This window comes from Procambarus clarkii, chromosome 35, assembly GCF_040958095.1.
Source record: "Procambarus clarkii isolate CNS0578487 chromosome 35, FALCON_Pclarkii_2.0, whole genome shotgun sequence".
Lineage (NCBI taxonomy): Eukaryota > Metazoa > Arthropoda > Malacostraca > Decapoda > Cambaridae > Procambarus > Procambarus clarkii.
Genome location: NC_091184.1, coordinates 10,911,224 through 10,938,957, shown reverse-complemented (window position 1 = coordinate 10,938,957; position 27,734 = coordinate 10,911,224). Strand labels below are relative to the sequence as shown.

General features: G+C 55.8%; 1 protein-coding gene across 1 annotated transcript; it reads left to right on the top strand.

Annotated features, from left to right (window-relative positions):
• LOC138371357 (uncharacterized) lies at window positions 1-27,734 on the top strand. Its single transcript, XM_069336142.1, has 3 exons — window positions 1-143; window positions 26,403-26,618; window positions 26,735-27,734. Exons 1-3 carry the CDS (start codon window positions 27-29, stop codon window positions 27,119-27,121), a joined length of 720 nt encoding a protein of 239 aa, XP_069192243.1. The 5' UTR covers window positions 1-26; the 3' UTR covers window positions 27,122-27,734.

Sequence of the window (27,734 nt, the reverse complement as noted above, 5' to 3'; positions counted from 1 at the left end):
AGGAGACCATCAGGGAGGCCCTGGAGATGATGACCACAGAGACAGGTGCCACAGCTGACCCCGTACACCTGGGAGACTCAGCCTCCAGCATCATGAATAAAGTTCAAGAAATCACTGGACAGATCCCCCAGAAGCAGTTAACAGTAAGTTTTTTATTTTCTCTCATAGGTCATATCACAAGATATTGAGTTGCATTTTGTGGAGAGGAAGCCTGTTCTTAGGTTTATCGAGGTTCCCCAAGGTCAACTACTGACTTTCCATGACTTATAATTTACAATAGTTTCCTACCCCTGGGATAAATATTTACTGGTAGGTGAACAGACCTAACAGGTGAAAGGAAGCATGTGAACCATTTCTGTCCTGCATGGTGATTGAACCTGTGATCCTCTATTGAACCCGGGATCCTGGCTCCCCTCACAGAGGCACAAAGAGTGGGTGACACTACACCAACCAACCGGGAAAGCATTCAGGAAGACAGTGAACCAAAACAGACCACTGATGGGTTCGAAGAGACTGAAGCCTTAGAACTGCCAACAAACGCCCAGACAATGCCAGCATAAACTTCCCTGCCAGTAGAGGGGGGCTGGAATTACAGGTCCAACACCAACCCCCTGCCAGTACAGGGGGGGCTGGAGATACAGGTCCAGCACCAACCCCCCTGCCAGTAGAGGGTGGCTGGAGCTACAGGACCAGTACCAACCCTCCTGCCAGTAGGTGGGGGCTGAAGCTACAGGTCCAGCACCAACCCCCCTGCCAGTAGAGGGTGGCTGGAGCTACAGGACCAGTACCAACCCTCCTGCCAGTAGGTGGGGGCTGAAGCTACAGGTCCAGCACCAACCCCCCTGCCAGTAGGTGGGGGCTGAAGCTACAGGTCCAGCACCAACCTCCTGCCAGTAGGTAGGGGCTGAAGCTACAGGTCCAGCACCAACCCCCCCTGCCAGTAGAGGGGGGCTGGAATTACAGGTCCAAACACCAACCCCCTGCCAGTACAGGGGGGGCTGGAGATACAGGTCCAGCACCAACCCCCCTGCCAGTAGAGGGTGGCTGGAGCTACAGGACCAGTACCAACCCTCCTGCCAGTAGGTGGGGGCTGAAGCTACAGGTCCAGCACCAACCCCCCTGCCAGTAGGTGGGGGCTGAAGCTACAGGTCCAGCACCAACCTCCTGCCAGTAGAGGGGGCTGAAGCTACAGGTCCAGCACCAACCCCCTGCCAGTAGAGTGAGGCTGGAGCTACAGGTCAGCGGTCCAGCACCAACCCCCTGCCAGTACCTGGTTGATGGAGTTCTGGGAGTTCTTCTACTCCCCAAGCCCGGCCCGAGGCCCAGGCTCGACTTGTGAGAGTCTGGTCCACCAGGCTGTTTGCTTGGAGCGGCCCGCAGGGCCACATACCCACCACAGCCCGGCTGACCCGGAACTTCTCTTAGAAAACCGTCCAGTTTTCTCTTGAAGATGTCCACGGTTGTTCCGGCAATATTTCTTATAGTCCCTAGGAGGACGTTGAACAAGCGCTGACCTCTGATGTTTATACAGTGCTCTCTGATTGTGCCTATGGCACCCCTGCTCTTCACTGGTTCAATCATGCATTTTCTTCTATATCGTTCAATCCAGTACGTTGTTATTTTACTGTGTACATTTTGGACCTGACCCTTCAGTATTTTCAATGTGTATATTATTTGGTATCTCTCTCGTCTCCTTTCTAGAGAGTACATTTAAAGAGCTTTGAGACGATCCCAATAATTTAGGTGTTTTATCTCGTCTATGCGTGCCGTATATGTTCTCAGTATTCCCTCTATTCAGCAATCGCTCCTGCTCTAAACGGGGGGACTGAGTACTGAACAGTACTCGAGATGGAACAACACAAGTGACTTGAAGATTACAACCATTGTGATGGGATCCCTGGATTTGAAAGTTTCTCGTAATCCATCCGATCATTTTTCTGGCTGATGCGATATTTGCTTGGTTATGCTCCCTAAACGTTACATCGTCGGACATCATTATTCCCAAATCCTTGACATGCAGTAGAGGTGGGCTAAAGCTACAGATCCAGAACCAACCCCCTGCCAGTAGAGAGGGGCTGGAGCTTTAGGTCCAGCACCAGCCCCCTGCCAGTAGAGGTGGGCTGGAGCTACAGGTCTAGAACCAACCCCCTGCCAGTAGAGGGGGGCTGAAGGTACAGGTCTAGCACCAACCTCCTGCCAGTACAGGAGGGGGCTGGAGCTACATTTCCCACACCAACCCCCTGCCAGTATAGTGGTGGGCTGGAGCTACAGGCCCAGAATCAACCCCCTGCCAGTAGAGGGGGGGGGCTAGAGCTACAGGTCCAGGACCAAGCCCCTACCATTAGAGGGGGGGCTGTAGCTACAGGTCCAGCACCAACCCCCTGCCAAGAGAGGGGAGGCTGGAGCTACAGGTCCAGCACCAAACCTCTGCCAGTAGAAAGGGGCTGGGGCTACAGATCCAGCACCATCCCCCCCTGCCAGTAGACGGGGGGGGGGGGGGAGGGCTGGAGCTATAGGTCCAGCACCAACCCCCTGCCAGTAGAAAGGGGCTTGAGTTACAGGTCCAGCACCATTCCCAAATTCCAGGAGAGGGGACTGGAGCTACAGGTCCAGAACCAACCCTCTGCCAGTAGAGGGGGGAGGGGGCTGGCGCTACAGGTCTAGCACCAAATTCCTGGCACTTGAGGGGGGCTGGAACTACAGGTCCAGCACCATCCAACTGTCAGGAGAGGGGGCGCTGAAGCTACAGGTACAGCACCAACCCCTTGCCAGGAGAGGGGGGCTAGAGCTACAGGTCCAGAACCAACCCCCGAGTAGAGGGGGCTGAAGGTACAGGTCCAGCACCAACCCCCTGCCAGTAGAGGGGGGCCAGAGCTACAGGTTCAGAACCAACCCCCTGAGTAGAGAGGGCTGGGGCTACAGGTCCAGCACCATTCCACCTGCCAGTAGAGGTAAGCAGGAGCTACATGTCCAACACCAACCTCCTGCCAGTAGAGGGGGGGGGGGGTGGAGCTACAGGTCCAGCACCAACCTCCACAGCCAGTAGATAGGAGGCTGGAGCTACAGGTCCAGCACCAACCCCTGCCAGTAGAGAGGGCTGGAGCTACAGGTCGCAGCACCAGCCCCCTGCCAATAGAGGTGGTCTGGAGCTACAGGTCCAGCACCAACCCCTTGCCAATAGAAAGGGGCTGGGGCTACAGGTCCAGCACCATCCACCCTGCCAGTAGAGTGGGGCTGGAGCTACAGGTCCAGCGATCCAGCACCAACCCCCTGCCAGTAGAAGGGGTCTGCAGCTACTAGTCCAGCACCAATCCCCTGCCAGTAGAGGGGGTTGGACCTACAGGTAATGCACCATCCCCCTGCAGTAGAGGTGGGCTGGAGCTACAGGTCCAGAACCAACCCCCCAGCCAGTACAGGGGGGGGGAGTTGGAGCTACAGGTCCAGCACCATCCCCCTGCTAGTAGAGGAGGGCTGGAGCTTCAGGTCCAGCACCAACCCCCTGCCCGTAGATGGGGTCTGGAGCTATACGTCCAACGCCAAACCCCCTGCCACTAGATGGGTGGGGCTTTAGGTACAGGTCCAGAATCAACCCCCTGCCAGTAGAGGGGGGATGGAGGTACATTTCCAGCACCAAACCCCTGCCAGTAGTGGTGGGGTGGAGCTTCAGGTCCTGAACCAACCCCCTGCCAGTAGAGGGGGGGGGGGGCTGGAGCTACAGGTTCAGCACCAACCCCCTGGCAGTAGAGGCAGGGCTGAAGCTAAAGGTCCAGCACCAACCCCCTGCCAGGAGAGGGGGGGGTTGGAGCTACAGGTCCAGCACCAACCCCCTGCCAGTAAGGGGGGGCTGGAGCTACAGGTCCAGGACCAATCCCCTTCCAGTAGAGGGGGGGGGGCTGGAGCTACAGGTCCAGCCCCCCCCCTGCCAGTAGAAGGGGGCTGGAGCTACAGGTCCAGCACCAACCCCCTGCCAGTAGAGGGAGGCTGAAGCTACAAGTCCAGCACCAACCCCCTGCCAGTAGAGGGGCTGGAGCTACAGGTCCAGCACCAACCCCCTGCTAGTAGAGGGGGGACTGGAGCAACAAATCCAGCACCAACCCCCTGCCAGTAGAAGGGGGAGCTGGAGCTACAGGTCCAGCACCAACCCCCTGCCAGTAGAGGGGGGCTGGAGCTACAGGTCCAGCACTAACCCCCCCTGCCAGTAGAGATGGGCTGGAGCTACAGGTCCAGAACCAACCCTCTGCCAGTAGAGGGGGGCTGGAGCTACAGGTCCAACACCAACCCCCTGCCAGTAGAGGGGGCTGGAGCTACAGGTCCAACACCAACCCCATGCCTGTAGAGGTGGGCTGGAGCTACAGGTCCAGCACCAACTTCCTGGCAGTAGAGGGAGGCTGGAAACTACAGGTCCAGCACCAACCTGCTGCCAGTAGAGGGGGGCTGAAGCTACAGGTCCAGCACAAACTCCCTGCCAGTAGAGGGCGGCTGGAGTTACAGGTCCAGCACCAACCCCCTGCCAGTTGAGGGAAGCTGGATCTACAAGTCCAACACCAACCCCCTGCCAATAGAGGGTGGATGGAGCTTCAGATCCATCACAAACCCTTGGCATTAGAGGAGGGATGGAGCTATCGGTCCAGCACCAACTCCTTGCCAGTAGAGGGGGCTGAAGCTACAGGTCCAGCACCAACACCCCCTGCCAGTAGAGGGGGGGTTGGAGCTACAGGTCCAGCACCAACCCCCTGCCAGTAGAAGAGGGCTGGAGCTACAGGTCCAGCATAAACCCTCTGCCAGTAGAGGGTGCTGGAGCTACAGGTCCAGCACCAACCCCCTGCCAGTAGAGGGGGGCTGGAGCTACAGGTCCAGCACCAACCCCCTGCCATTAGATGGAGCTGGAGCTACAGGTCCAGCACCAACCCCCCTGGCAGTAGAGGGAGGGCTGGAAGTACAGGTCCAGCACCAACCCCCTGCCAATAGAGAGGGGGTTGGACGTACAGGTCCAGCACCAACCCCCTGCCAGTAGAAGAGGGCTGGAGCTACAGGTCCAGCACCAACCCCCTGCCAGTAGAGGGTGGACTGGAGCTACAGGTCCAGCACCATCCTCCTGCCAGTAGAGGGGGGCCTGGACCTACACGTCCAGCACCAACCCCCTGCCAGTAGAGGGGGCTGGAGCTACAGGTCCGCACCAACCCCTTGGCATTAGAGGAGGGATGGAGCTACAGGTCCAGCACCAACCCCCTGCCAGTAGAGGAGGCTGGAGCTACAGGACCAACCCCCTGCCAGTAGAAAGGGGCTGGAGCTACAGGTCCAGCACCAACCCCCTGCCAGTAGAGGGGGGCTGGAGCTTCAGGTCCAGCACCAACCCCCTGCCAGTAGAAGGGTGGTGCTGAAGCATCAGGTGCAGCACCAACCCTCTGCCAGTAGAGGGGGGCTGAAGCTACAGGTCCAGCACCATCCAACTGTCAGGAGAGGGGGCGCTGAAGCTACAGGTACAGCACCAACCCCTTGCCAGGAGAGGGGGGCTAGAGCTACAGGTCCAGAACCAACCCCCTGAGTAGAGGGGGCTGAAGGTACAGGTCCAGCACCAACCCCCTGCCAGTAGAGGGGGGCCAGAGCTACAGGTTCAGAACCAACCCCCTGAGTAGAGAGGGCTGGGGCTACAGGTCCAGCACCATTCCACCTGCCAGTAGAGGTAAGCAGGAGCTACATGTCCAACACCAACCTCCTGCCAGTAGAGGGGGGGGGGGTGGAGCTACAGGTCCAGCACCAACCTCCACAGCCAGTAGATAGGAGGCTGGAGCTACAGGTCCAGCACCAATCCCCTGCCAGTAGAGAGGGGCTGGAGCTACAGGTCGCAGCACCAGCCCCCTGCCAATAGAGGTGGTCTGGAGCTACAGGTCCAGCACCAACCCCTTGCCAATAGAAAGGGGCTGGGGCTACAGGTCCAGCACCATCCACCCTGCCAGTAGAGTGGGGCTGGAGCTACAGGTCCAGCGATCCAGCACCAACCCCCTGCCAGTAGAAGGGGTCTGCAGCTACTAGTCCAGCACCAATCCCCTGCCAGTAGAGGGGGTTGGACCTACAGGTAATGCACCATCCCCCTGCCAGTAGAGGTGGGCTGGAGCTACAGTCCAGAACCAACCCCCAGCCAGTACAGGGGGGGGGGGTTGGAGCTACAGGTCCAGCACCATCCCCCTGCTAGTAGAGGAGGGCTGGAGCTTCAGGTCCAGCACCAACCCCCTGCCCGTAGATGGGGTCTGGAGCTATACGTCCAACGCCAAACCCCCTGCCACTAGATGGGTGGGGCTTTAGGTACAGGTCCAGAATCAACCCCCTGCCAGTAGAGGGGGGATGGAGGTACATTTCCAGCACCAAACCCCTGCCAGTAGTGGTGGGGTGGAGCTTCAGGTCCAGAACCAACCCCCTGCCAGTAGAGGGGGGGGGGGCTGGAGCTACAGGTTCAGCACCAACCCCCTGGCAGTAGAGGCAGGGCTGAAGCTAAAGGTCCAGCACCAACCCCCTGCCAGGAGAGGGGGGGGTTGGAGCTACAGGTCCAGCACCAACCCCCTGCCAGTAGAGGGGGGGCTGGAGCTACAGGTCCAGGACCAATCCCCTTCCAGTAGAGGGGGGGGCTGGAGCTACAGGTCCAGCCCCACCCCCCTGCCAGTAGAAGGGGGCTGGAGCTACAGGTCCAGCACCAACCCCCTGCCAGTAGAGGGAGGCTGAAGCTACAAGTCCAGCACCAACCCCCTGCCAGTAGAGGGGGCTGGAGCTACAGGTCCAGCACCAACCCCCTGCTAGTTGAGGGAAGCTGGATCTACAAGTCCAACACCAACCCCCTGCCAATAGAGGGTGGATGGAGCTTCAGATCCATCACAAACCCCTTGGCATTAGAGGAGGGATGGAGCTATCGGTCCAGCACCAACTCCTTGCCAGTAGAGGGGGGCTGAAGCTACAGGTCCAGCACCAACCCCCCTGCCAGTAGAGGGGGGTTGGAGCTACAGGTCCAGCACCAACCCCCTGCCAGTAGAAGAGGGCTGGAGCTACAGGTCCAGCATAAACCCTCTGCCAGTAGAGGGTGCTGGAGCTACAGGTCCAGCACCAACCCCCTGCCAGTAGAGGGGGGCTGGAGCTACAGGTCCAGCACCAACCCCCTGCCATTAGATGGAGCTGAAGCTACAGGTCCAGCACCAACCCCCCTGGCAGTAGAGGGAGGGCTGGAAGTACAGGTCCAGCACCAACCCCCTGCCAATAGAGAGGGGGTTGGACGTACAGGTCCAGCACCAACCCCTGCCAGTAGAAGAGGGCTGGAGCTACAGGTCCAGCACCAACCCCCTGCCAGTAGAGGGTGGACTGGAGCTACAGGTCCAGCACCATCCTCCTGCCAGTAGAGGGGGGCCTGGACCTACACGTCCAGCACCAACCCCCTGCCAGTAGAGGGGGCTGGAGCTACAGGTCCAGCACCAACCCCTTGGCATTAGAGGAGGGATGGAGCTACAGGTCCAGCACCAACCCCCTGCCAGTAGAGGAGGCTGGAGCTACAGGACCAACCCCCTGCCAGTAGAAAGGGGCTGGAGCTACAGGTCCAGCACCAACCCCCTGCCAGTAGAGGGGGGCTGGAGCTTCAGGTCCAGCACCAACCCCCTGCCAGTAGAAGGGTGGTGCTGAAGCATCAGGTGCAGCACCAACCCTCTGCCAGTAGAGGGGGGCTGAAGCTACAGGTCCAGCACCATCCAACTGTCAGGAGAGGGGCGCTGAAGCTACAGGTACAGCACCAACCCCTTGCCAGGAGAGGGGGGCTAGAGCTACAGGTCCAGAACCAACCCCCTGAGTAGAGGGGGCTGAAGGTACAGGTCCAGCACCAACCCCCTGCCAGTAGAGGGGGGCCAGAGCTACAGGTTCAGAACCAACCCCCTGAGTAGAGAGGGCTGGGGCTACAGGTCAGCACCATCCACCTGCCAGTAGAGGTAAGCAGGAGCTACATGTCCAACACCAACCTCCTGCCAGTAGAGGGGGGGGGGGTGGAGCTACAGGTCCAGCACCAACCTCCACAGCCAGTAGATAGGAGGCTGGAGCTACAGGTCCAGCCCAACCCCCTGCCAGTAAGAGGGGGCTGAGCTACAGGTCGCAGCACCAGTCCCCCTGCCGAATAGAGGTAGTCTGGAGCTACAGGTCCAGCACCAACCCCTTGCCAATAGAAGGGGGCTGGGGCTACAGGTCCAGCACCAATCCACCCTGCCAGTAGAGTGGGGCTGGAGCTACAGGTCCAGCGATCCAGCACCAACCCCCTGCCAGTAGAAGGGGTCTGCAGCTACTAGTCCAGCACCAATCCCCTGCCAGTAGAGGGGGTTGGACCTACAGGTAATGCATGCACCATCCCCCTGCCAGTAGAGGTGGGCTGGAGCTACAGGTCCAGAACCAACCCCCAGCCAGTACAGGGGGGGGGGGGGTTGGAGCTACAGGTCCAGCACCATCCCCCTGCTAGTAGAGGAGGGCTGGAGCTTCAGGTCCAGCACCAACCCCCTGCCCGTAGATGGGGTCTGGAGCTATACATCCAACGCCAAACCCCCTGCCACTAGATGGGTGGGCTTTAGGTACAGGTCCAGAATCAACCCCCTGCCAGTAGAGGGGGGATGGAGGTACATTTCCAGCACCAAACCCCTGCCAGTAGTGGTGGGCTGGAGCTTCAGGTCCAGAACCAACCCCCTGCCAGTAGAGGGGGGGGGGGCTGGAGCTACAGGTTCAGCACCAACCCCCTGGCAGTAGAGGCAGGGCTGAAGCTAAAGGTCCAGCACCAACCCCCTGCCAGGAGAGGGGGGGGTTGGAGCTACAGGTCCAGCACCAACCCCCTGCCAGTAGAGGGGGGGCTGGAGCTACAGGTCCAGGACCAATCCCCTTCCAGTAGAGGGGGGGGCTGGAGCTACAGGTCCAGCCCCACCCCCCTGCCAGTAGAAGGGGGCTGGAGCTACAGGTCCAGCACCAACCCCCTGCCAGTAGAGGGAGGCTGAAGCTACAAGTCCAGCACCAACCCCCTGCCAGTAGAGGGGGCTGGAGCTACAGGTCCAGCACCAACCCCCTGCTAGTAGAGGGGGGACTGGAGCAACAAATCCAGCACCAACCCCCTGCCAGTAGAAGGGGGAGCTGGAGCTACAGGTCCAGCACCAACCCCCTGCCAGTAGAGGGGGGCTGGAGCTACAGGTCCAGCACTAACCCCCCCTGCCAGTAGAGATGGGCTGGAGCTACAGGTCCAGAACCAACCCTCTGCCAGTAGAGGGGGGCTGGAGCTACAGGTCCAACACCAACCCCCTGCCAGTAGAGGGGGGCTGGAGCTACAGGTCCAACACCAACCCCATGCCTGTAGAGGTGGGCTGGAGCTACAGGTCCAGCACCAACTTCCTGGCAGTAGAGGGAGGCTGGAACTACAGGTCCAGCACCAACCTGCTGCCAGTAGAGGGGGGCTGAAGCTACAGGTCCAGCACAAAACTCCCTGCCAGTAGAGGGCGGCTGGAGTTACAGGTCCAGCACCAACCCCCTGCCAGTTGAGGGAAGCTGGATCTACAAGTCCAACACCAACCCCCTGCCAATAGAGGGTGGATGGAGCTTCAGATCCATCACAAACCCCTTGGCATTAGAGGAGGGATGGAGCTATAGGTCCAGCACCAACTCCTTGCCAGTAGAGGGGGGCTGAAGCTACAGGTCCAGCACCAACCCCCCTGCCAGTAGAGGGGGGGTTGGAGCTACAGGTCCAGCACCAACCCCCTGCCAGTAGAAGAGGGCTGGAGCTACAGGTCCAGCATAAACCCTCTGCCAGTAGAGGGTGCTGGAGCTACAGGCCCAGCACCAACCCCCTGCCAGTAGAGGGGGGCTGGAGCTACAGGTCCAGCACCAACCCCCTGCCATTAGATGGAGCTGGAGCTACAGGTCCAGCACCAACCCCCCTGGCAGTAGAGGGAGGGCTGGAAGTACAGGTCCAGCACCAACCCCCTGCCAATAGAGAGGGGGTTGGACGTACAGGTCCAGCACCAACCCCCTGCCAGTAGAAGAGGGCTGGAGCTACAGGTCCAGCACCAACCCCCTGCCAGTAGAGGGTGGACTGGAGCTACAGGTCCAGCACCATCCTCCTGCCAGTAGAGGGGGGCCTGGACCTACACGTCCAGCACCAACCCCTTGGCATTAGAGGAGGGATGGAGCTACAGGTCCAGCACCAACCCCCTGCCAGTAGAGGAGGCTGGAGCTACAGGACCAACCCCCTGCCAGTAGAAAGGGGCTGGAGCTACAGGTCCAGCACCAACCCCCTGCCAGTAGAGGGGGGGCTGGAGCTTCAGGTCCAGCACCAACCCCCTGCCAGTAGAAGGGTGGTGCTGAAGCATCAGGTGCAGCACCAACCCTCTGCCAGTAGAGGGGGGCTGAAGCTACAGGTCCAGCACAAACCACCTGCCAGTAGAGGGTGAGGGCTGAAGCTACAGGTCCAGCACCAACCCCCTGCCAGTAGAGGGAGGCTGGAGCTACAGGTCCAGCACCAACTCCCTGCCAGTGGAGGGGGCTAGAGCTACAGGTTCAGCACTAACACCCTGCCAGTAGAGGGGGGCTAGTGCTACAGGTCCAGCACCACCCCCCTGCCAGTAGAGGGGGCTGGAGCTACAGGTCCAGCACCAACACCCTGCCAGTAGAGGGTGAGGTCTTGAGCTACAGGTCCAGCACCAACCCCCTGCCAGTAGAGGGGGGGCTGGAGCTACAGGTCCAGCACCAACCCCCTGCCAGTGGTGGGGGGGCTGAAGCTACAGGTCCAGCACCAATAGATAGAGAACATACTTGATAACCTAGCAAACCCAGCTCCAGATATTATCTTCCTCAGAGATTTCAATTTACCGAGTCTAAGATGGAGAGTGGCAAACACAAATATCATAGCAGGGAATGACCCGGGAAGTAACTAACCACAAGTCAGAGAACTTTTGAGATTCTGTGACAAATTCTAGCTCAATCAACAGATTACAGAACCAACTAGGAACGAAAACACACTAGACTTGTTATTCACAAACAATGATGAACTAATCAGAGACATAACAATCTCAGATACTTCATACTCAGACCATGAGCTCATTGAAGTGTGAACTAGCATAAATAACGATAGTAGGTCTAAGAGACCCAACAAGCGAGAAGGAATATTCAATCAATTCAATTTCAACAATAAGAGGATTGACTGGGAAAAAATAAATGTAGACCTTGCAACCATTCAATGGGAGACGGTCTTAAGCGACAAAACTTCCACACAGGGAATAGCTCAACTGACAGCTGAAGCTTACAAGGTCTGCTTGAAGCACGTGCCAGTGAGGAGGGACAGAAAGAGGACCACTCTAGAAAGAGAACGCTGACAACTGTACAGGAGAAAAATAACGGAAATGCTTCGGCAGACACAACTATCACAAGCAAGGAAATAAGCCTAAGCAGGGAGATCAAAGAAATAGAACAAACGTTGAAGCAATCATATGAGTCTGAGGAAATGGAATTGGAACAGAAAGCTATACAAGAGATAAGGAAAAATCCGAAATATTTTTTCACATACGCAAAATCAAAATCCAAAACCTCGACCAGTATTGGACCGTTAATTACAAATGAAGGTACGTACACAGAGGATAACAAAGAGATTAGTGAAATTCTAAGAAGCCAGTATGAGGCTATGTTTAGCACACCAATAAACAACATGAAAGTTGATGACCCAGACAGCTTCTTTATGAATGACATTCAAGCTGCAGATAATATACCGGATATTACCACAAACTCGGAAGACTTTGAAAGAGAAATTGACAATATGCCTATGCACTCAGCTCCTGGGCCTGACTCATGGAATTCAATACTCATAAAGAAATGTAAAGTACCAGTAGCGAGAGCACAGCGTAATATGGAGAAAGAGCCTGGATACAGGGGAGATACCAGCAGCACTTAAATCTGCAGATATAGCTCCGTTGCACAAGGGGGGGGGAATTAAAGCCTTGGCAAAAAATTACTTGCCAGTTGCACTAACATCACACATAATAAAAGTGTTTGAAAAAGTGATTAGGAATCAAATTTCTAGTTTTATGGAAAACAATGAATTGCACAATCCAGGACAACATGGATTTAGAGCGGGAAGATCTTGTCTGTCACAGTTTCTCAACCTCTATGACAAAATCCCAGAAGATCTAGAAGAAAAGCAAAATGCAGATGTTGTATACTGCTGTATACGTTGTATACGTTGTATGATGTTGTATACAGATGTTGTAAAGGGGTACTTTGATGTTATACTTTGCAAAGGGGTTCATCAAATTTGACCATGGGGTGATAGCTCACAAAATGAGGTCAATAGGAATAACTGGAAAAGTAGGACGCTGGATACTCAATTTCCTGTCGAACAGAACACAAAGAGTAACAGTCAATCAGATAAAATCGAGTCCAAGCGATGTTAAAAGCTCTGTACCTCAAGGTACAGTTCTTGCACCGCTACTGTTCCTTATTCTCACATCTGATATAGACAAAAATACAAGTCACAGCTTCGAGTCGTCCTTTGCAGATGACACAAAAATCAGCATGAAAATTACCTCTGCTGAAGACATTGAAAAACTACAAGCAGATGTCAACAAAGTTTTCAATTGGGCAGCAGAAAATAACATGATGTTTAACAGTGATAAATTTCAGGTACTCAGGTTCGGAAAAAATGAGGATCTGAAACATAATACAGGGTACAAAACACAATCGAATCTTCCCATAGTAGAAAAACAGCATGTCAAGGATTTGGGAATAATGATGTCCGACGATCTAACGTTTAGGGAGCATAACCAAGTAAATAAGGCGTCAGCCAGAAAAATGATCGGATGGATTACGAGAACTTTCAAATCCAGGGATCCCATCACAATGGTTGTACTCTTGAAGTCACTTGTGTTGTCCCGTCTCGAGTACTGCTCAGTACTCACTTCCCTTTTCAGAGCAGGAGAGATTGCTGTATTAGAGGGAATACAGAGAACATATAAGGCACACATAGACGACATAAAACACCTAAATTATTGGGATCGTCTCAAAGCTCTCCAAATGTACTCACTAGAAAGAAGACGAGAGAGATACCACATAATATACACATGGAAAATACTGGAGGGTCAGGTCCCAAATCTACACAGTAAAATAACAACGTACTGGAGTAAACAATATGGAAGAAAATGCAAGATTGAACCCGTGAAGAGCAGAGGTGCCATAGGCACAATCAGAGAGCACTGTATAAACATCAGAGGTCCGCGGTTGTTCAACGTCCTCCCAGCGACTATAAGAAATATTGCCGGAACAATCGTGGACATCTTCAAGAGAAAACTGGACTGTTTTCTAAGAGAAGTTCCGGCTGTGGTGGGTATGTGGCCCTGCGGACCGCTCCAAGCAACAGCCTGGTGGACCAAACTCTCACAAGTCGAGCCTGGCCTCGGGCCGGGCTTGGGGAGTAGAAGAACTCCCAGAACCTCATCACCAGGTACAGGTCTGGCACCAACCTCCTGCCAGAAGAGGAGGGCTGGAGCTACAGGTCCAGCACCAACCCCCTGCCAGTAGAGGGGGGGCTGGATCTACAGGTCCCGCACAAACCCCCAGCCAGTAGAGGGAGGCTGAAGCTACAGGTCCAGCACCAACCCCCTGCCAGTAGAGGGGGGCTGGGGCTACAGGTCCAGCACCATCCACCCTGCCAGTAGTGGGGGGGCTGGAGCTACAGGTCCGGCACCAATACCCTGCCAGTAAAGGTGGGCTGGAGCTACAGGTCCAGCACCATCCCCCTGCCAGTAGAGGGGGGCTGGAGCAACAGGTCCAGCACCAACCCCCTGCCAGTAGATGTGGGCTTGAGCTACAGGTCCAGAACCAACCCCCTGCCAGTAGAGACAGAGGGGCTGGAGCTTCAGGTCCAGAACCAACTCCCTGCCAGTAAAGGTGGGCTAAGCAACACGTCCAGCACCAACCCCCTGCCAGTAGAGAGGGGGGGGGGTGGAGCTACAGGTCCAATACCAACCCCCTGCAAGTAGAGGCGGGCTGGAGCTACAGGTTCAGGACAAACCCCCTGCCAGAAGAGAGTGGGCTGGAACTACAGGTCCTGAACCAAACCCCTGCCAGTAGAGTTGGGCTGGAGCTAAAGGTCCAGCACCAACCCCCTGCCAGCAGAGGTGGGCTGGAGCTACAGGTCCAGCACCAACCCCCTGCCAGTAGAGGTGGGCTGGAGCTAAAGGTCCAGCACCAACCCCCTGCCAGTAGAGGTGGGCTGGAGCTACAGGTCCAGCACCAACCCCCTGCCAGTAGAGGTGGGCTGGAGCTACAGGTCCAGCACCAACCCCCTGCCAGTAGAGGGGGGCTGGAGCTACAGGTCCAGCACCAACCCCCTTCCAGTAGAGGGGGGGGGGGCTGGAGCTACAGGTCCAGAATCAACCCCCTGCCAGTAGAGGGGGGATGGAGGTACATTTCCAGCACCAAACCCCTGCCAGTAGTGGTGGGCTGGAGCTTCAGGTCCAGAACCAACCCCCTGCCAGTAGAGTGGGGGGTGCTGGAGCTACAGGTTCAGCACCAACCCCCTGGCAGTAGAGGCTGGGCTGAAGCTAAAGGTCCAGCACCAACCCCCTGCCAGGAGAGGGGGGGGGTTGGAGCTACAGGTCCAGCACCAACCCCCTGCCAGTAGAGGGGGGGCTGGAGCTACAGGTCCAGGACCAATCCCCTTCCAGTAGAGGGGGGGCTGGAGCTACAGGTCCAGCCCCACCCCCCTGCCAGTAGAAGGGGGCTGGAGCTACAGGTCCAGCACCAACCCCCTGCCAGTAGAGGGAGGCTGAAGCTACAAGTCCAGCACCAACCCCCTGCCAGTAGAGGGGGGGCTGGAGCTACAGGTCCAGGACCAATCCCCTTCCAGTAGAGGGGGGGCTGGAGCTACAGGTCCAGCCCCACCCCCCTGCCAGTAGAGGGGGCTGGAGCTACAGGTCCAGCACCAACCCCCTGCTAGTAGAGGGGGGACTGGAGCAACAAATCCAGCACCAACCCCCTGCCAGTAGAAGGGGGAGCTGGAGCTACAGGTCCAGCACCAACCCCTCCCCCCAGCCAGTAGAGAGGGGCCGGAGCTACAGGTCCAGCACCAACCCCCTGCCAGTAGAGGGGGGCTGGAGCTACAGGTCCAGCACTAACCCCCCTGCCAGTAGAGATGGGCTGGAGCTACAGGTCCAGCACCAACCCTCTGCTAGTAGAGGGGGGCTGGAGCTACAGGTCCAACACCAACCCCCTGCCAGTAGAGGGGGGCTGGAGCTACAGGTCCAACACCAACCCCATGCCAGTAGAGGTGGGCTGGAGCTACAGGTCCAGCACCAACTTCCTGGCAGTAGAGGGAGGCTGGAACTACAGGTCCAGCACCAACCTGCTGCCAGTAGAGGGGTGCTGAAGCTACAGGTCCAGCACAAACTCCCTGCCAGTAGAGGGCGGCTGGAGCTACAGGTCCAGCACCAACCCCCTGCCAGTTGAGGGAAGCTGGATCTACAGGTCCAACACCAACCCCCTGCCAATAGAGGGTGGATGGAGCTACAGATCCATCACAAACCTCTTGGCATTAGAGGAGGGATGGAGCTATAGGTCCAGCACCAACTCCTTGCCAGTAGAGGGGGGCTGAAGCTACAGGTCCAGCACCAACCCCCCTGCCAGTAGAGGGGGGGGTTGGAGCTACAGGTCCAGCACCAACCCCCTGCCAGTAGAAGAGGGCTAGACCTACAGGTCCAGCATAAACCCTCTGCCAGTAGAGGGTGCTGGAGCTACAGGTCCAGCACCAACCCCCTGCCAGTAGAGGGGGGCTGGAGCTACAGGTCCAACACCAACCCCCTGCCAGTAGAGGGATACTGGAGCTACAGGTCCAGCACCAACCCCCTGCCATTAGATGGAGCTGGAGCTACAGGTCCAGCACCAACCCCCCTGGCAGTAGAGGGAGGGCTGGAAGTACAGGTCCAGCACCAACCCCCTGCCAATAGAGAGGGGGTTGGACGTACAGGTCCAGCACCAACCCCCTGCCAGTAGAAGAGGGCTGGAGCTACAGGTCCAGCACCAACCCCCTGCCAGTAGAGGGTGGACTGGAGCTACAGGTCCAGCACCATCCTCCTGCCAGTAGAGGGGGGCCTGGACCTACACGTCCAGCACCAACCCCCTACCAGTAGAGGGGGCTGGAGCTACAAGTCCAGCACCAACTCCCTGCCAGTGGAGGGGGCTAGAGCTACAGGTTCAGCACTAACACCCTGCCAGTAGAGGGAGGCTGGAGCTACAGGTCCAGCACCACCCCCCTGCCAGTAGAGGGGGCTGGAGCTACAGGTCCAGCACCAACCTCCTGCCAGTAGAGGGAGGCTGGAGCTACAGGTCCAGCACCAACCCGCCTGCCAGTAGAGGGGGGGCTGGAGCTACAGGTCCAGCACCAACCCCCTGCCAGTGGTGGGGGGGCTGGGGCTACATGTCCAGCACCAACCTCCTGCCAGTGGTGGGGGGGCTGGAGCTACAGGTCCAGCACTAACACCCTGCCAGTAGAGGGTGAGGTCTGGAGCTACAGGTCCAGCACCAACCCCCTGCCAGTAGAGGGGGGGCTGGAGCTACAGGTCCAGCACCAACCCCCTGCCAGTGGTGGGGAGGCTGAAGCTACAGGTCCAGCACCAATAGATAGAGAACATACTTGATAACCTAGCAAACCCAGCTCCAGATATTATCTTCCTCGGAGATTTCAATTTACCGAGTCTAAGATGGAGAGTGGCAAACACAAATATCATAGCAGGGAATGACCCGGGAAGTAACTAACCACAAGTCAGAGAACTTTTGAGATTCTGTGACAAATTCTCGCTCAATCAACAGATTACAGAACCAACTAGGAACGAAAACACACTAGACTTGTTATTCACAAACAATGATGAACTAATCAGAGACATAACAATCTCAGATACTTCATACTCAGACCATGAGCTCAATGAAGTGTGAACTAGCATAAATAACGATAGTAGGTCTAAGAGACCCAACAAGCGAGAAGGAATATTCAATCAATTCAATTTCAACAATAAGAGGATTGACTGGGAAAAAATAAATGTAGACCTTGCAACCATTCAATGGGAGACGGTCTTAAGCGACAAAACTCCCACACAGGGAATAGCTCAACTGACAGCTGAAGCTTACAAGGTCTGCTTGAAGCACGTGCCAGTGAGGAGGGACAGAAAGAGGACCACTCTAGAAAGAGAACGCTGTTAACTGTACAGGAGAAAAATAACGGAAATGCTTCGGCAGACACAACTATCACAAGCAAGGAAATAAGCCTAAGCAGGGAGATCAAAGAAATAGAACAAACGTTGAAGCGATCATATGAGTCTGAGGAAATGGAATTGGAACAGAAAGCTATACAAGAGATAAGGAAAAATCCGAAATATTTTTTCACATACGCAAAATCAAAATCCAAAACCTCGACCAGTATTGGACCGTTAATTACAAATGAAGGTACGTACACAGAGGATAACAAAGAGATTAGTGAAATTCTAAGAAGCCAGTATGAGGCTATGTTTAGCACACCAATAAACAACATGAAAGTTGATGACCCAGACAGCTTCTTTATGAATGACATTCAAGCTGCAGATAATATACCGGATATTACCACAAACTCGGAAGACTTTGAAAGAGAAATTGACAATATGCCTATGCACTCAGCTTCTGGGCCTGACTCATGGAATTCAATACTCATAAAGAAATGTAAAGTACCAGTAGCGAGAGCACAGCGTAATATGGAGAAAGAGCCTGGATACAGGGGAGATACCAGCAGCACTTAAATCTGCAGATATAGCTCCGTTGCACAAGGGGGGGGGGGGGGAATTAAAGCCTTGGCAAAAAATTACTTGCCAGTTGCACTAACATCACACATAATAAAAGTGTTTGAAAAAGTGATTAGGAATCAAATTTCTAGTTTTATGGAAAACAATGAATTGCACAATCCAGGACAACATGGATTTAGAGCGGGAAGATCTTGTCTGTCACAGTTTCTCAACCTCTATGACAAAATCCCAGAAGATCTAGAAGAAAAGCAAAATGCAGATGTTGTATACTGCTGTATACGTTGTATACGTTGTATGATGTTGTATACAGATGTTGTAAAGGGGTACTTTGATGTTATACTTTGCAAAGGGGTTCATCAAATTTGACCATGGGGTGATAGCTCACAAAATGAGGTCAATAGCAATAACTGGAAAAGTAGGACGCTGGATACTCAATTTCCTGTCGAACAGAACACAAAGAGTAACAGTCAATCAGATAAAATCGAGTCCAAGCGATGTTAAAAGCTCTGTACCTCAAGGTACAGTTCTTGCACCGCTACTGTTCCTTATTCTCACATCTGATAAAGACAAAAATACAAGTCACAGCTTCGAGTCGTCCTTTGCAGATGACACAAAAATCAGCATGAAAATTACCTCTGCTGAAGACATTGAAAAACTACAAGCAGATGTCAACAAAGTTTTCAATTGGGCAGCAGAAAATAACATGATGTTTAACAGTGATAAATTTCAGGTACTCAGGTTCGGAAAAATGAGGATCTGAAACATAATACAGGGTACAAAACACAATCGAATCTTCCCATAGTAGAAAAACAGCATGTCAAGGATTTGGGAATAATGATGTCCGACGATCTAACGTTTAGGGAGCATAACCAAGTAAATAAGGCGTCAGCCAGAAAAATGATCGGATGGATTACGAGAACTTTCAAATCTAGGGATCCCATCACAATGGTTGTACTCTTGAAGTCACTTGTGTTGTCCCGTCTCGAGTACTGCTCAGTTCTCACTTCCCTTTTCAGAGCAGGAGAGATTGCTGAATTAGAGGGAATACAGAGAACATATAAGGCACACATAGACGACATAAAACACCTAAATTATTGGGATCGTCTCAAAGCTCTCCAAATGTACTCACTAGAAAGAAGACGAGAGAGATACCACATAATATACACATGGAAAATACTGGAGGGTCAGGTCCCAAATCTACACAGTAAAATAACAACGTACTGGAGTAAACAATATGGAAGAAAATGCAAGATTGAACCCGTGAAGAGCAGAGGTGCCATAGGCACAATCAGAGAGCACTGTATAAACATCAGAGGTCCGCGGTTGTTCAACGTCCTCCCAGCGACTATAAGAAATATTGCCGGAACAATCGTGGACATCTTCAAGAGAAAACTGGACTGTTTTCTAAGAGAAGTTCCGGCTGTGGTGGGTATGTGGCCCTGCGAACCGCTCCAAGCAACAGCCTGGTGGACCAAACTCTCACAAGTCGAGCCTGGCCTCGGGCCGGGCTTGGGGAGTAGAAGAACTCCCAGAACCTCATCACCAGGTACAGGTCTGGCACCAACCTCCTGCCAGAAGAGGAGGGCTGGAGCTACAGGTCCAGCACCAACCCCCTGCCAGTAGAGGGGGGGCTGGATCTACAGGTCCCGCACAAACCCCCAGCCAGTAGAGGGAGGCTGAAGCTACAGGTCCAGCACCAACCCCCTGCCAGTAGAGGGGGGCTGGGGCTACAGGTCCAGCACCATCCACCCTGCCAGTAGTAGGGGGGCTGGAGCTACAGGTCCGGCACCAATACCCTGCCAGTAAAGGTGGGCTGGAGCTACAGGTCCAGCACCATCCCCCTGCCAGTAGAGGGGGGCTGGAGCAACAGGTCCAGCACCAACCCCCTGCCAGTAGATGTGGGCTTGAGCTACAGGTCCAGAACCAACCCCCTGCCAGTAGAGACAGAGGGGCTGGAGCTTCAGGTCCAGAACCAACTCCCTGCCAGTAAAGGTGGGCTAAGCAACACGTCCAGCACCAACCCCCTGCCAGTAGAGAGGGGGGGGGTGGAGCTACAGGTCCAATACCAACCCCCTGCAAGTAGAGGCGGGCTGGAGCTACAGGTTCAGGACAAACCCCCTGCCAGAAGAGAGTGGGCTGCAACTACAGGTCCTGAACCAAACCCCTGCCAGTAGAGTTGGGCTGGAGCTAAAGGTCCAGCACCAACCCCCTGCCAGCAGAGGTGGGCTGGAGCTACAGGTCCAGCACCAACCCCCTGCCAGTAGAGGTGGGCTGGAGCTAAAGGTCCAGCACCAACCCCCTGCCAGTAGAGGTGGGCTGGAGCTACAGGTCCAGCACCAACCCCCTGCCAGTAGAGGTGGGCTGGAGCTACAGGTCCAGCACCAACCCCCTGCCAGTAGAGGTGGGCTGGAGCTAAAGGTCCAGCACCAACCCCCTGCCAGTAGAGGTGGGCTGGAGCTACAGGTCCAGCACCAACCCCCTGCCAGTAGAGGTGGGCTGGAGCTACAGGTCCAGCACCAACCCCCTGCCAGTAGAGGTGGGCTGGAGCTAAAGGTCCAGCACCAACCCCCTGCCAGTAGAGGTGGGCTGGAGCTACAGGTCCAGCACCAACCCCCTGCCAGTACCGGTGGGCTGGAGCTAAAGGTCCAGCACCAACCCCCTGCCAGGAGAGGGGGGCTGTAGCTACAGGTCCAGCTCCAACCCCCTGCCAGTAGAGGGGGGCTGTAGCTACAGGTCCAGCACCAACCCCCTTCCAGTAGAGGGGGGGGGCTGGAGCTACAGGTCCTTCAACAACCCCCTGCCAGTAGAGGGGGGGCTGGAGCTACAGGTCCAGCACCAACCCCCTGCCAGGAGAGGGGGGGGTGGCTACACATCCAGCACCAACCCCCTGCCAGTAGATGGGGGCTGGAGCTACAGGTCCAGCACCAACCCCCTGCCATTAGAAGGGGGCTGGGGCTACAGGTCCAACTCCAACCCCCTGCCAGTAGAGGGGGGCTGAAGCTACTGGTCCAGCGCCAACCCCCTGCCAGTAGATGTGGGCTGGAGCTACACATCCAGCAACAACCCCCTTCCATTAGAGGGGGCAGGCGGCTGAAGCTACATGTCCAGCACCAACACCCTGCCAGGAGAGGGGGGGGTGGCTACACATCCAGCACCAACCCCCTGCCAGTAGATGGGGGCTGGAGCTACAGGTCCAGCACCAACCCCCTGCCAGTAGAGGGGGGGCTGGAGCTACAGGTCCAGAACCCCCCCCCCCTCCCAGTTGAGGAGGGCTGGAGCTACAGGTCCAGCACCAACCCCCTGCCAGTAGAGGTGGGCTGGAGCTACAGGTCTAGCACCAACACTCTGCCAGTTGAGGGGGACTGGAGCTTCAGGTCCAGCACCAACCCCCTGCCAGTAGAGGTGGGCTGGAGCTACAGGTCTAGCACCAACACTCTGCTAGTAGAGGGGGGGGCTGGTGCTACAGGTCCAGCACCAACCCCCTGTCAGTAGAAGGGAGCTGGAACTACAGGTCCAGCACCAACCCCCTGCCAGTAGAAGGGGTCTGCAGCTACAGGTCCAGCACCAATCCCCTGTCAGTAGAGGGGGGCTGGAGCTACAGGTCCAGCACCAACTCCCTGCCAGTAGAAGGGGGCTGGAGCTACAGGTCCAACACCAACCCCCTGCCAGTAAAGGGGGGCTGGAGCTACAGGTCCAACACCAACCCCCTGCCAGTAGAGGGGGGATGGAGCTACAGGTTCAGCACCAACCCCCTGCCAGTAGAGGGGGGATGGAGCTACAGGTTCAGCACCAACCCCCTGCCAGTAGAGGGGGGATGGAGCTACAGGTTCAGCACCAACCCCCTGCCAGTAGAAGACGGCTGGAGCTACAGGTCCAGCACAACCCCCTGCCAGTAGAAAGGGGCTGAAGCTACAGTTCCAGCATCAACCCCCTGCCAGTAAAGCGGGGCTGGAGCTACAGTTCCAGCACCAACCCCCTGCCAATAGAGGGGGCTGGAGCTACATGTCCAGCAGCAACCCCCTGCCAGTAGAGTGGGGGCTGGAGCTACATTTCCAGCACCAACCCCCTGCCAGTAGAGGGGGCTGGAGCTACTGGTCCAGCCCCAACCTCCCTGCCAGAAGAGGGGGGGCTGGAGCTATTGGTCTAGTACCAACCCCCTTCCAGTAGAGGGGGCCTGGAGCTACAGGTCCAACACCAACCCCCTGCCAGTAGAGGGGGGATGGAGCTACAGGTTCAGCACCAACCCCCTGCCAGTAAAGGTGGGCTGGAGCTACATTTTCAGCACCAACCCCTTGCCAGTAGAGGGGGGCTGAAGATACAGGTCCAGGACCAACCCCCTGCCAGTAGAGGGGGGGTTATAGCTACCGATCCAGCACCAACCCCCTGCCAGTAGAGGGGAGCTGGAGATACAGGTCCAGAACCAACCCCCTGCCAGTAGAGGGGGGGGGCTATAGCTACCGATCCAGCACCAACCCCCTGCCAGTATAGGGGAGCTGGAGATACAGGTCCAGGACCAACCCCCTGCCAGTAGAGGGGGGGCTATAGCTACCGATCCAGCACCAACCCTCTGCCAGTAGAGGGGGGCTGGAGAAACAGGTCCAGGACCAACCCCCTGGAAGTAAAGGGGGGCTGTAGCTACAGATCCAGCACCAACCCCCTGCCAGTAGAGGGGAACGCTGGAGCAACATTTCCTGCACCAACCCCCACTCTCCTGCCAGTAGAGGGGGGCTGGAGATACCGGTCCAGGACCAACCCCCTGCCAGTAGAGCTGGGCTGTAGCTACAGATCCAGCACCATCCCCCCTGCCAGTAGAGGGGGCAGGGGGCTGGAGCTACAGGTCCAGCACCAACCCCTCTGCCAGTAGAGGAGGGCTGGAGCTACATGTTCAACATCAACCCCCTGCCAGTAGAGGGGGGGCTGCAGCTACAGGTCCAGCACCAATCCCCTTCCTGTAGAGGGGGACAGGAGCTACAGGTCCAGCACCAACCCCCTGTCAGTAGAGGGGGGGGCTGTAGCTACAGGTCCAGCACCAATCCCCTGCCAGTAGAGGGAGACAGGAGCTACAGGTCAATCGCCAACCTCCTTCCAGTATAGGGGGGCTGGAGCTACAGGTCAAGGACCTACCCCCTGTCATTAGAGGGGGGTGCTGCAGCTACAGGTCCAGCATCAACCCCCTGCCATTAGAGAAGCGCAGGAGCTACAGGTCCAGCACCAACCCTATGCAAGTAGAGAGGAGCTGGAGCTACAGGTCCAACATCAACCCCCTGCCAGTTTCAGGAGGGGGCTGGAGCTACAGGTCAAGGACCTACCCTCTGCCACTAAAGAAGGGGGTGCAGCTACAGGTCCAGCATCAACCCCCTGCCAGTAGAAGAGGGGTTTGAGCTATTGGTCTAGCTCCAACCCCCTGCCAGTAGAGGGGGACTGGAGCTACATGTCTAACACTAACCCCATGCCAGTAGAGGGGGGCTGGAGCTACAGGTCCAGCATCAACCCCCTGCCAGTAGAGGGGGGCTGTGTAACACGGGTTTGGGTTCCTCTCTCTACTTCTCTACCTTCTACTCCCTCTACCCGTATTCTTACTTTTTATTCTCTACCAAGGGACTCCAAAACTTTTACCAAAGCCAACTCCACGCCACGTGGTCCTAAGACGATTGACCGACTTAGGATTCTACACCCAGTATGACGTGACCTAAGCTCTGAGCAAAACCCTAGAGTCACCTCTGCTGCCACCACCAGACCAGCTCTACAGAGCAATGATCGAGGTCTGGATCGATCACGCTAATTAATCAGCCTTGGGGCTTGATCCCCACTAGTAGTTTATAACCTCGGAAACTTGAGTGTGGAATTAATTACACGGGAATGATTCGATGTTAGAATCGGCGCCCAATCCAACTCTGCCTCGTGTGGACCACGTGACCAGGACAAGTATACACATAACCAAATGGAAACAATAAAATGCAAATTAATAACAAATTTAATTTATTAAAAGAAAACTAAAACAAAATCTAAATATGTTCACTCCCTATCACTTTAACACTCCCTACTTGACCTGAATGGCAAATGAGAAGACTATCCCTATAATTAACAATAGCAACTATACCTTGGGCGACCAGCTCTAGCTGTTGTGCTGGTCTTGGGGAGAGGTAAGATGGTTGACCTCTCCCAGCTGCTCCCGTATTCACACTGATCTGTCCTCGTCTGATCTCGCCCAGACTAGAACATTGTATTGTTCCGCATCGCTTACCCAGTTACTTTAGCAAGGTTAAGTTATAACAATTAACCTCTGTTTGTACTGAATTGATCCAGACTGGTTGAATTATTTTACTTAAATTAAGTTACACAAACATCTAACGGCAAAGCTGTTCCCGATCCCCAAAATGGTTAATTGAACTTTGAGAAATACTAGACATGTCAACCCTGCTGACCTATGACCGCCGGTCACTCCGCCTTAAAAGTTAGATCTGATTCGTGACGTCACTGATGGTGACTTAAACTCAATAATTAGAATACTCTTGATATTGTATCCAGTACTATTATACAATACAATTTTAATGCAAAATGAATAAAGGCTAATTTTCTCTAAATTACTGAATACTATAGGATGATTCATTATACGCAGCTATGAACAAAGATGCCCGCCATTTGTGACTCAGACCTGCTAATTCCCAGGGGACTGGGCGTTGTTGAGAGGTCAGGTCCCTACTCGAACTTCTGGAACCTTCTGGAATAATTCTTACAACAGCCTAGTTTGTTACAGCTGGAGCTACAGATCCAGCACCAACCCCCTTCCAGTAGAGGTGGGCAGGAGCTACAGGTACAGAACCAACCCTCTTCCAGTAGAGGTGGGCATGAGCTACAGGTCCAGCACCAACCCCCTGCCAGTAGAGGTGGGCTGGAGCTAAAGGTCCAGCACCAACCCCCTGCCAGTATAGGAGGGCTGAAGCTATAGGTCCAGCACCAACCTCCCTGCCAGAAGAGGGGGCGCTGGAGCTACATTTCCAGCACCAACCCCTTGCCAGTAGAGGGGGCTGGAGATACAGGTCCAGGACCAACCCCCTGCCAGTAGAGGGGGGCTGGAGCTACATTTCCAGCACCAACCCCCTGTAAGTAGAGGTGGGCTGGAGCTACAGATACAGCACCAACCCCCTGCCAGTAGAGGCGAGCTGGAGCTACAGGTCCAGCACCCCCCCCCCCCCCCATGCCATTAGAGGGGGCTGGAGCTACAGGTCCAGCACCAACCCCCTGCCAGTAGAGGGGGGCTGGAGCTACAGGCCTACCACCTACCCTCTGCCAGTAGAGGAGCGCTGGAGCTACAGGTCCAGCACCAACCCCCTGCCAGTAGAGGGGGGCTGGAGCTACAGGTCCAGCACTAACCACCTGCCAGTAGAGGGGGCTGGAACTACAGGTCCAGCACCAACCCCCTGCCAATAGAGGGGGGCTGGAGCTACAGGTCCAGCACTAGCCACCTGCCAGTAGAGGGGGCTGGAACTACAGGTCCAGCACCAACCCCCTGCCAATAGAGGGGGGCTGGAGCTACAGGTCCAGCACCAACCCTATGCCAGTAGAGGGGGGGCTGGAGCTACAGGTCCAGCACCAACCCCCTGCCAGTAGAGGGGGGTCTGGAACTACTGGTCCAGCACCAACCCCCTGCCAGTAGAAGGGGGGCTGGAGCTACAGATCCAGCACCAACCCCATGCCAGTAGAGGGGGGGCTGGGGCTACAGGTCCAGCACCAACCCCCTGCCAGTAGAGGGGGGTCTGGAACTACTGGTCCAGCACCAACCCCCTGCCAGTAGAAGGGGGGCTGGAGCTACAGGTCCAGCATCAACCCCCTGCCAGTAGAGAGGGCTGGAGCTACAGGTCCAGCATCAACCCCCTGCCAGTAGAGGGGGCTGGAGCTACAGGTCCAGCACCTACCCTCTGCCAGTAGAGGGGGCTGGAGCTACAGGTCCAGCACTAACCCCCTGCCAGTAGAGGTGGAGGGGGGGGGGGCTGCAGCTACAGGTCCAACACCAACCCTTTGCCAGTAGAGGGGGTGCTGTTGCTACATTTCTAGCACCAACTTCCTGCCAGTAGAGGGGGGGGGGCGGGGCTACTAGTCCAGTACCAACTCCCTGCCAGTAGAGGGGGACTGGAGCTACAGGTCCAGCACCAACCCCCTGCCAGTAGAGGGGGGCTGGAGCTACAGGTCCAGCACCAACCCCCTGCCAGTAGAGGGGGGCTGGAGCTACAGGTCCAGCAACAACCCCCTGCCAGTAGAGGGGGGGGCTGGATCTACAGGTCCAGCAACAACCCCCTGCCAGTAGAGGGGGGGGGGGCTGGAGCTACAGGTCCAGCAACAACCCTTTGCCAGTAGGTGCTTTCCTTGACTGGCTTCAGTTTATGTGTAGTGTAATGTGCTGATTGTGGTGAATTTTGTAGGTGTGATTGACTGATAATGGGTCTCTCACTGACTAAAGGTGATAATGGGGCTGACATTGTCTACAGATGATAATGGGGCTGACACTGACCACAGGTGATAATGGGACTGACACTGACCACAGGTGATAATGGGGCTGACACTGACAACAGATGATAATGGGGCTGACACTGTCCACAGGTTGAGGACGTCCGCAGGATTAGTGAGCCCGTCAAGAGGCTGGTGGAGGCTGGCCGGGTGTTGGCCGTCAAGAGGCTGGTGGAGGCTGGCCGGGTGTTGGCCGTCCAGGAAGACCAAGATGGCCGCCGCTCCGCCAGGATAATTCTACAAGACGGACAGCTGTACCTCCACCCACTCCTGCGTCAGCCCACGCCCGCCCACGCCCATACCCTCCAGGTAACTTTATTTCACCCACTAGTCTTACTGACATTACTGACTTACTAAGTTTTGATAACTAATATGATAACATTTTGATATACAGTTATCAGCATGATTTATTTGATTTCCTGCAGGAGAGTGAGGTTGTGGGCGTGCTGGAGCCCTCCTGCACCCTGGCGTTCCTTGACCTCGGGTGGGCGGGGTCAACAAGAGGGCGGGTCACCATCCGGCTGACCCCTGACACTCCGCTGGCCAGACAGTTTGTGTTGTTGTGTACGGGCCAGCGGGGCCACACCTACCGCAACACTAAACTGTTGTGGGTGGGGGGCAAGGGTCAGCCGGGGGAGTGGGTGAAGGGCGGAGACTACGAGAGTAATGATGGTGCGGGAGGAGCCCCACTGCTGCCTGACCTCCAGGGGCAGTACCGGGGGTCACGCCGGGCAGGAGCTGTCAGTTCTTCATCACCACCAGGGACCGCCAGGATGGTTACCTGTGGTCACATGTCTTCGGTGACGTGGTGAGCGGCCTGGATGTGGTGAGGGCAGCAGTCAACCACAGTGACATTACGGAGGTGACTGTGGTGGACTGTGGTGTTGTGCTGCCACTCTAGTTCACTGTACCACCACCATCACTACTGTGGTGTTGTGCTGCCACTCTAGTTCACTATCACCACTACTGTGGTGTTGTGCTGCCACTCTAGTTCACTGTACCATCACCATCATCACTGTGGTGTTGTGCTGCCACTCTAGTTCACTGTACCACCACCATTACTACTGTGGTGTTGTGCTGCCACTCTAGTTCACTGTACCATCACCATCATCACTGTGGTGTTGTGCTGCCACTCTAGTTCACTGTACCATCACTACTGTGGTGTTGTGCTGCCACTCTAGTTCACTGTACCATCACCATCACAACGGTGGTGTTGTGCTGCCACTCTAGTTCACTGTACCAGCACCATCACTACTGTGGTGTTGTGCTGCCACTCTAGTTCACTGTACCACCACCATCACTACTGTGGTGTTGTGTTGCCACTCTAGTTCACTGTACCATCACCATCACTACTATAGTGTTGCCACTCTAGTTCACTGTACCATCACCATCACTACTGTGGTGTTGTGCTGCCACTCTAGTTCA

What these genes read in the sequence shown, in the direction of transcription:
- LOC138371357 (XM_069336142.1), top strand. Translation starts at nt 27, where the DNA reads ATGATGACCACAGAGACAGGTGCCACAGCTGACCCCGTACACCTGGGA. An exon ending in TCCCCCAGAAGCAGTTAACA is followed by an intron (nt 144 to 26,402) that starts GTAAGTTTTTTA and finishes CACTGTCCACAG; the next exon opens with GTTGAGGACGTCCGCAGGAT. An exon ending in CCCACGCCCATACCCTCCAG is followed by an intron (nt 26,619 to 26,734) that starts GTAACTTTATTT and finishes GATTTCCTGCAG; the next exon opens with GAGAGTGAGGTTGTGGGCGT.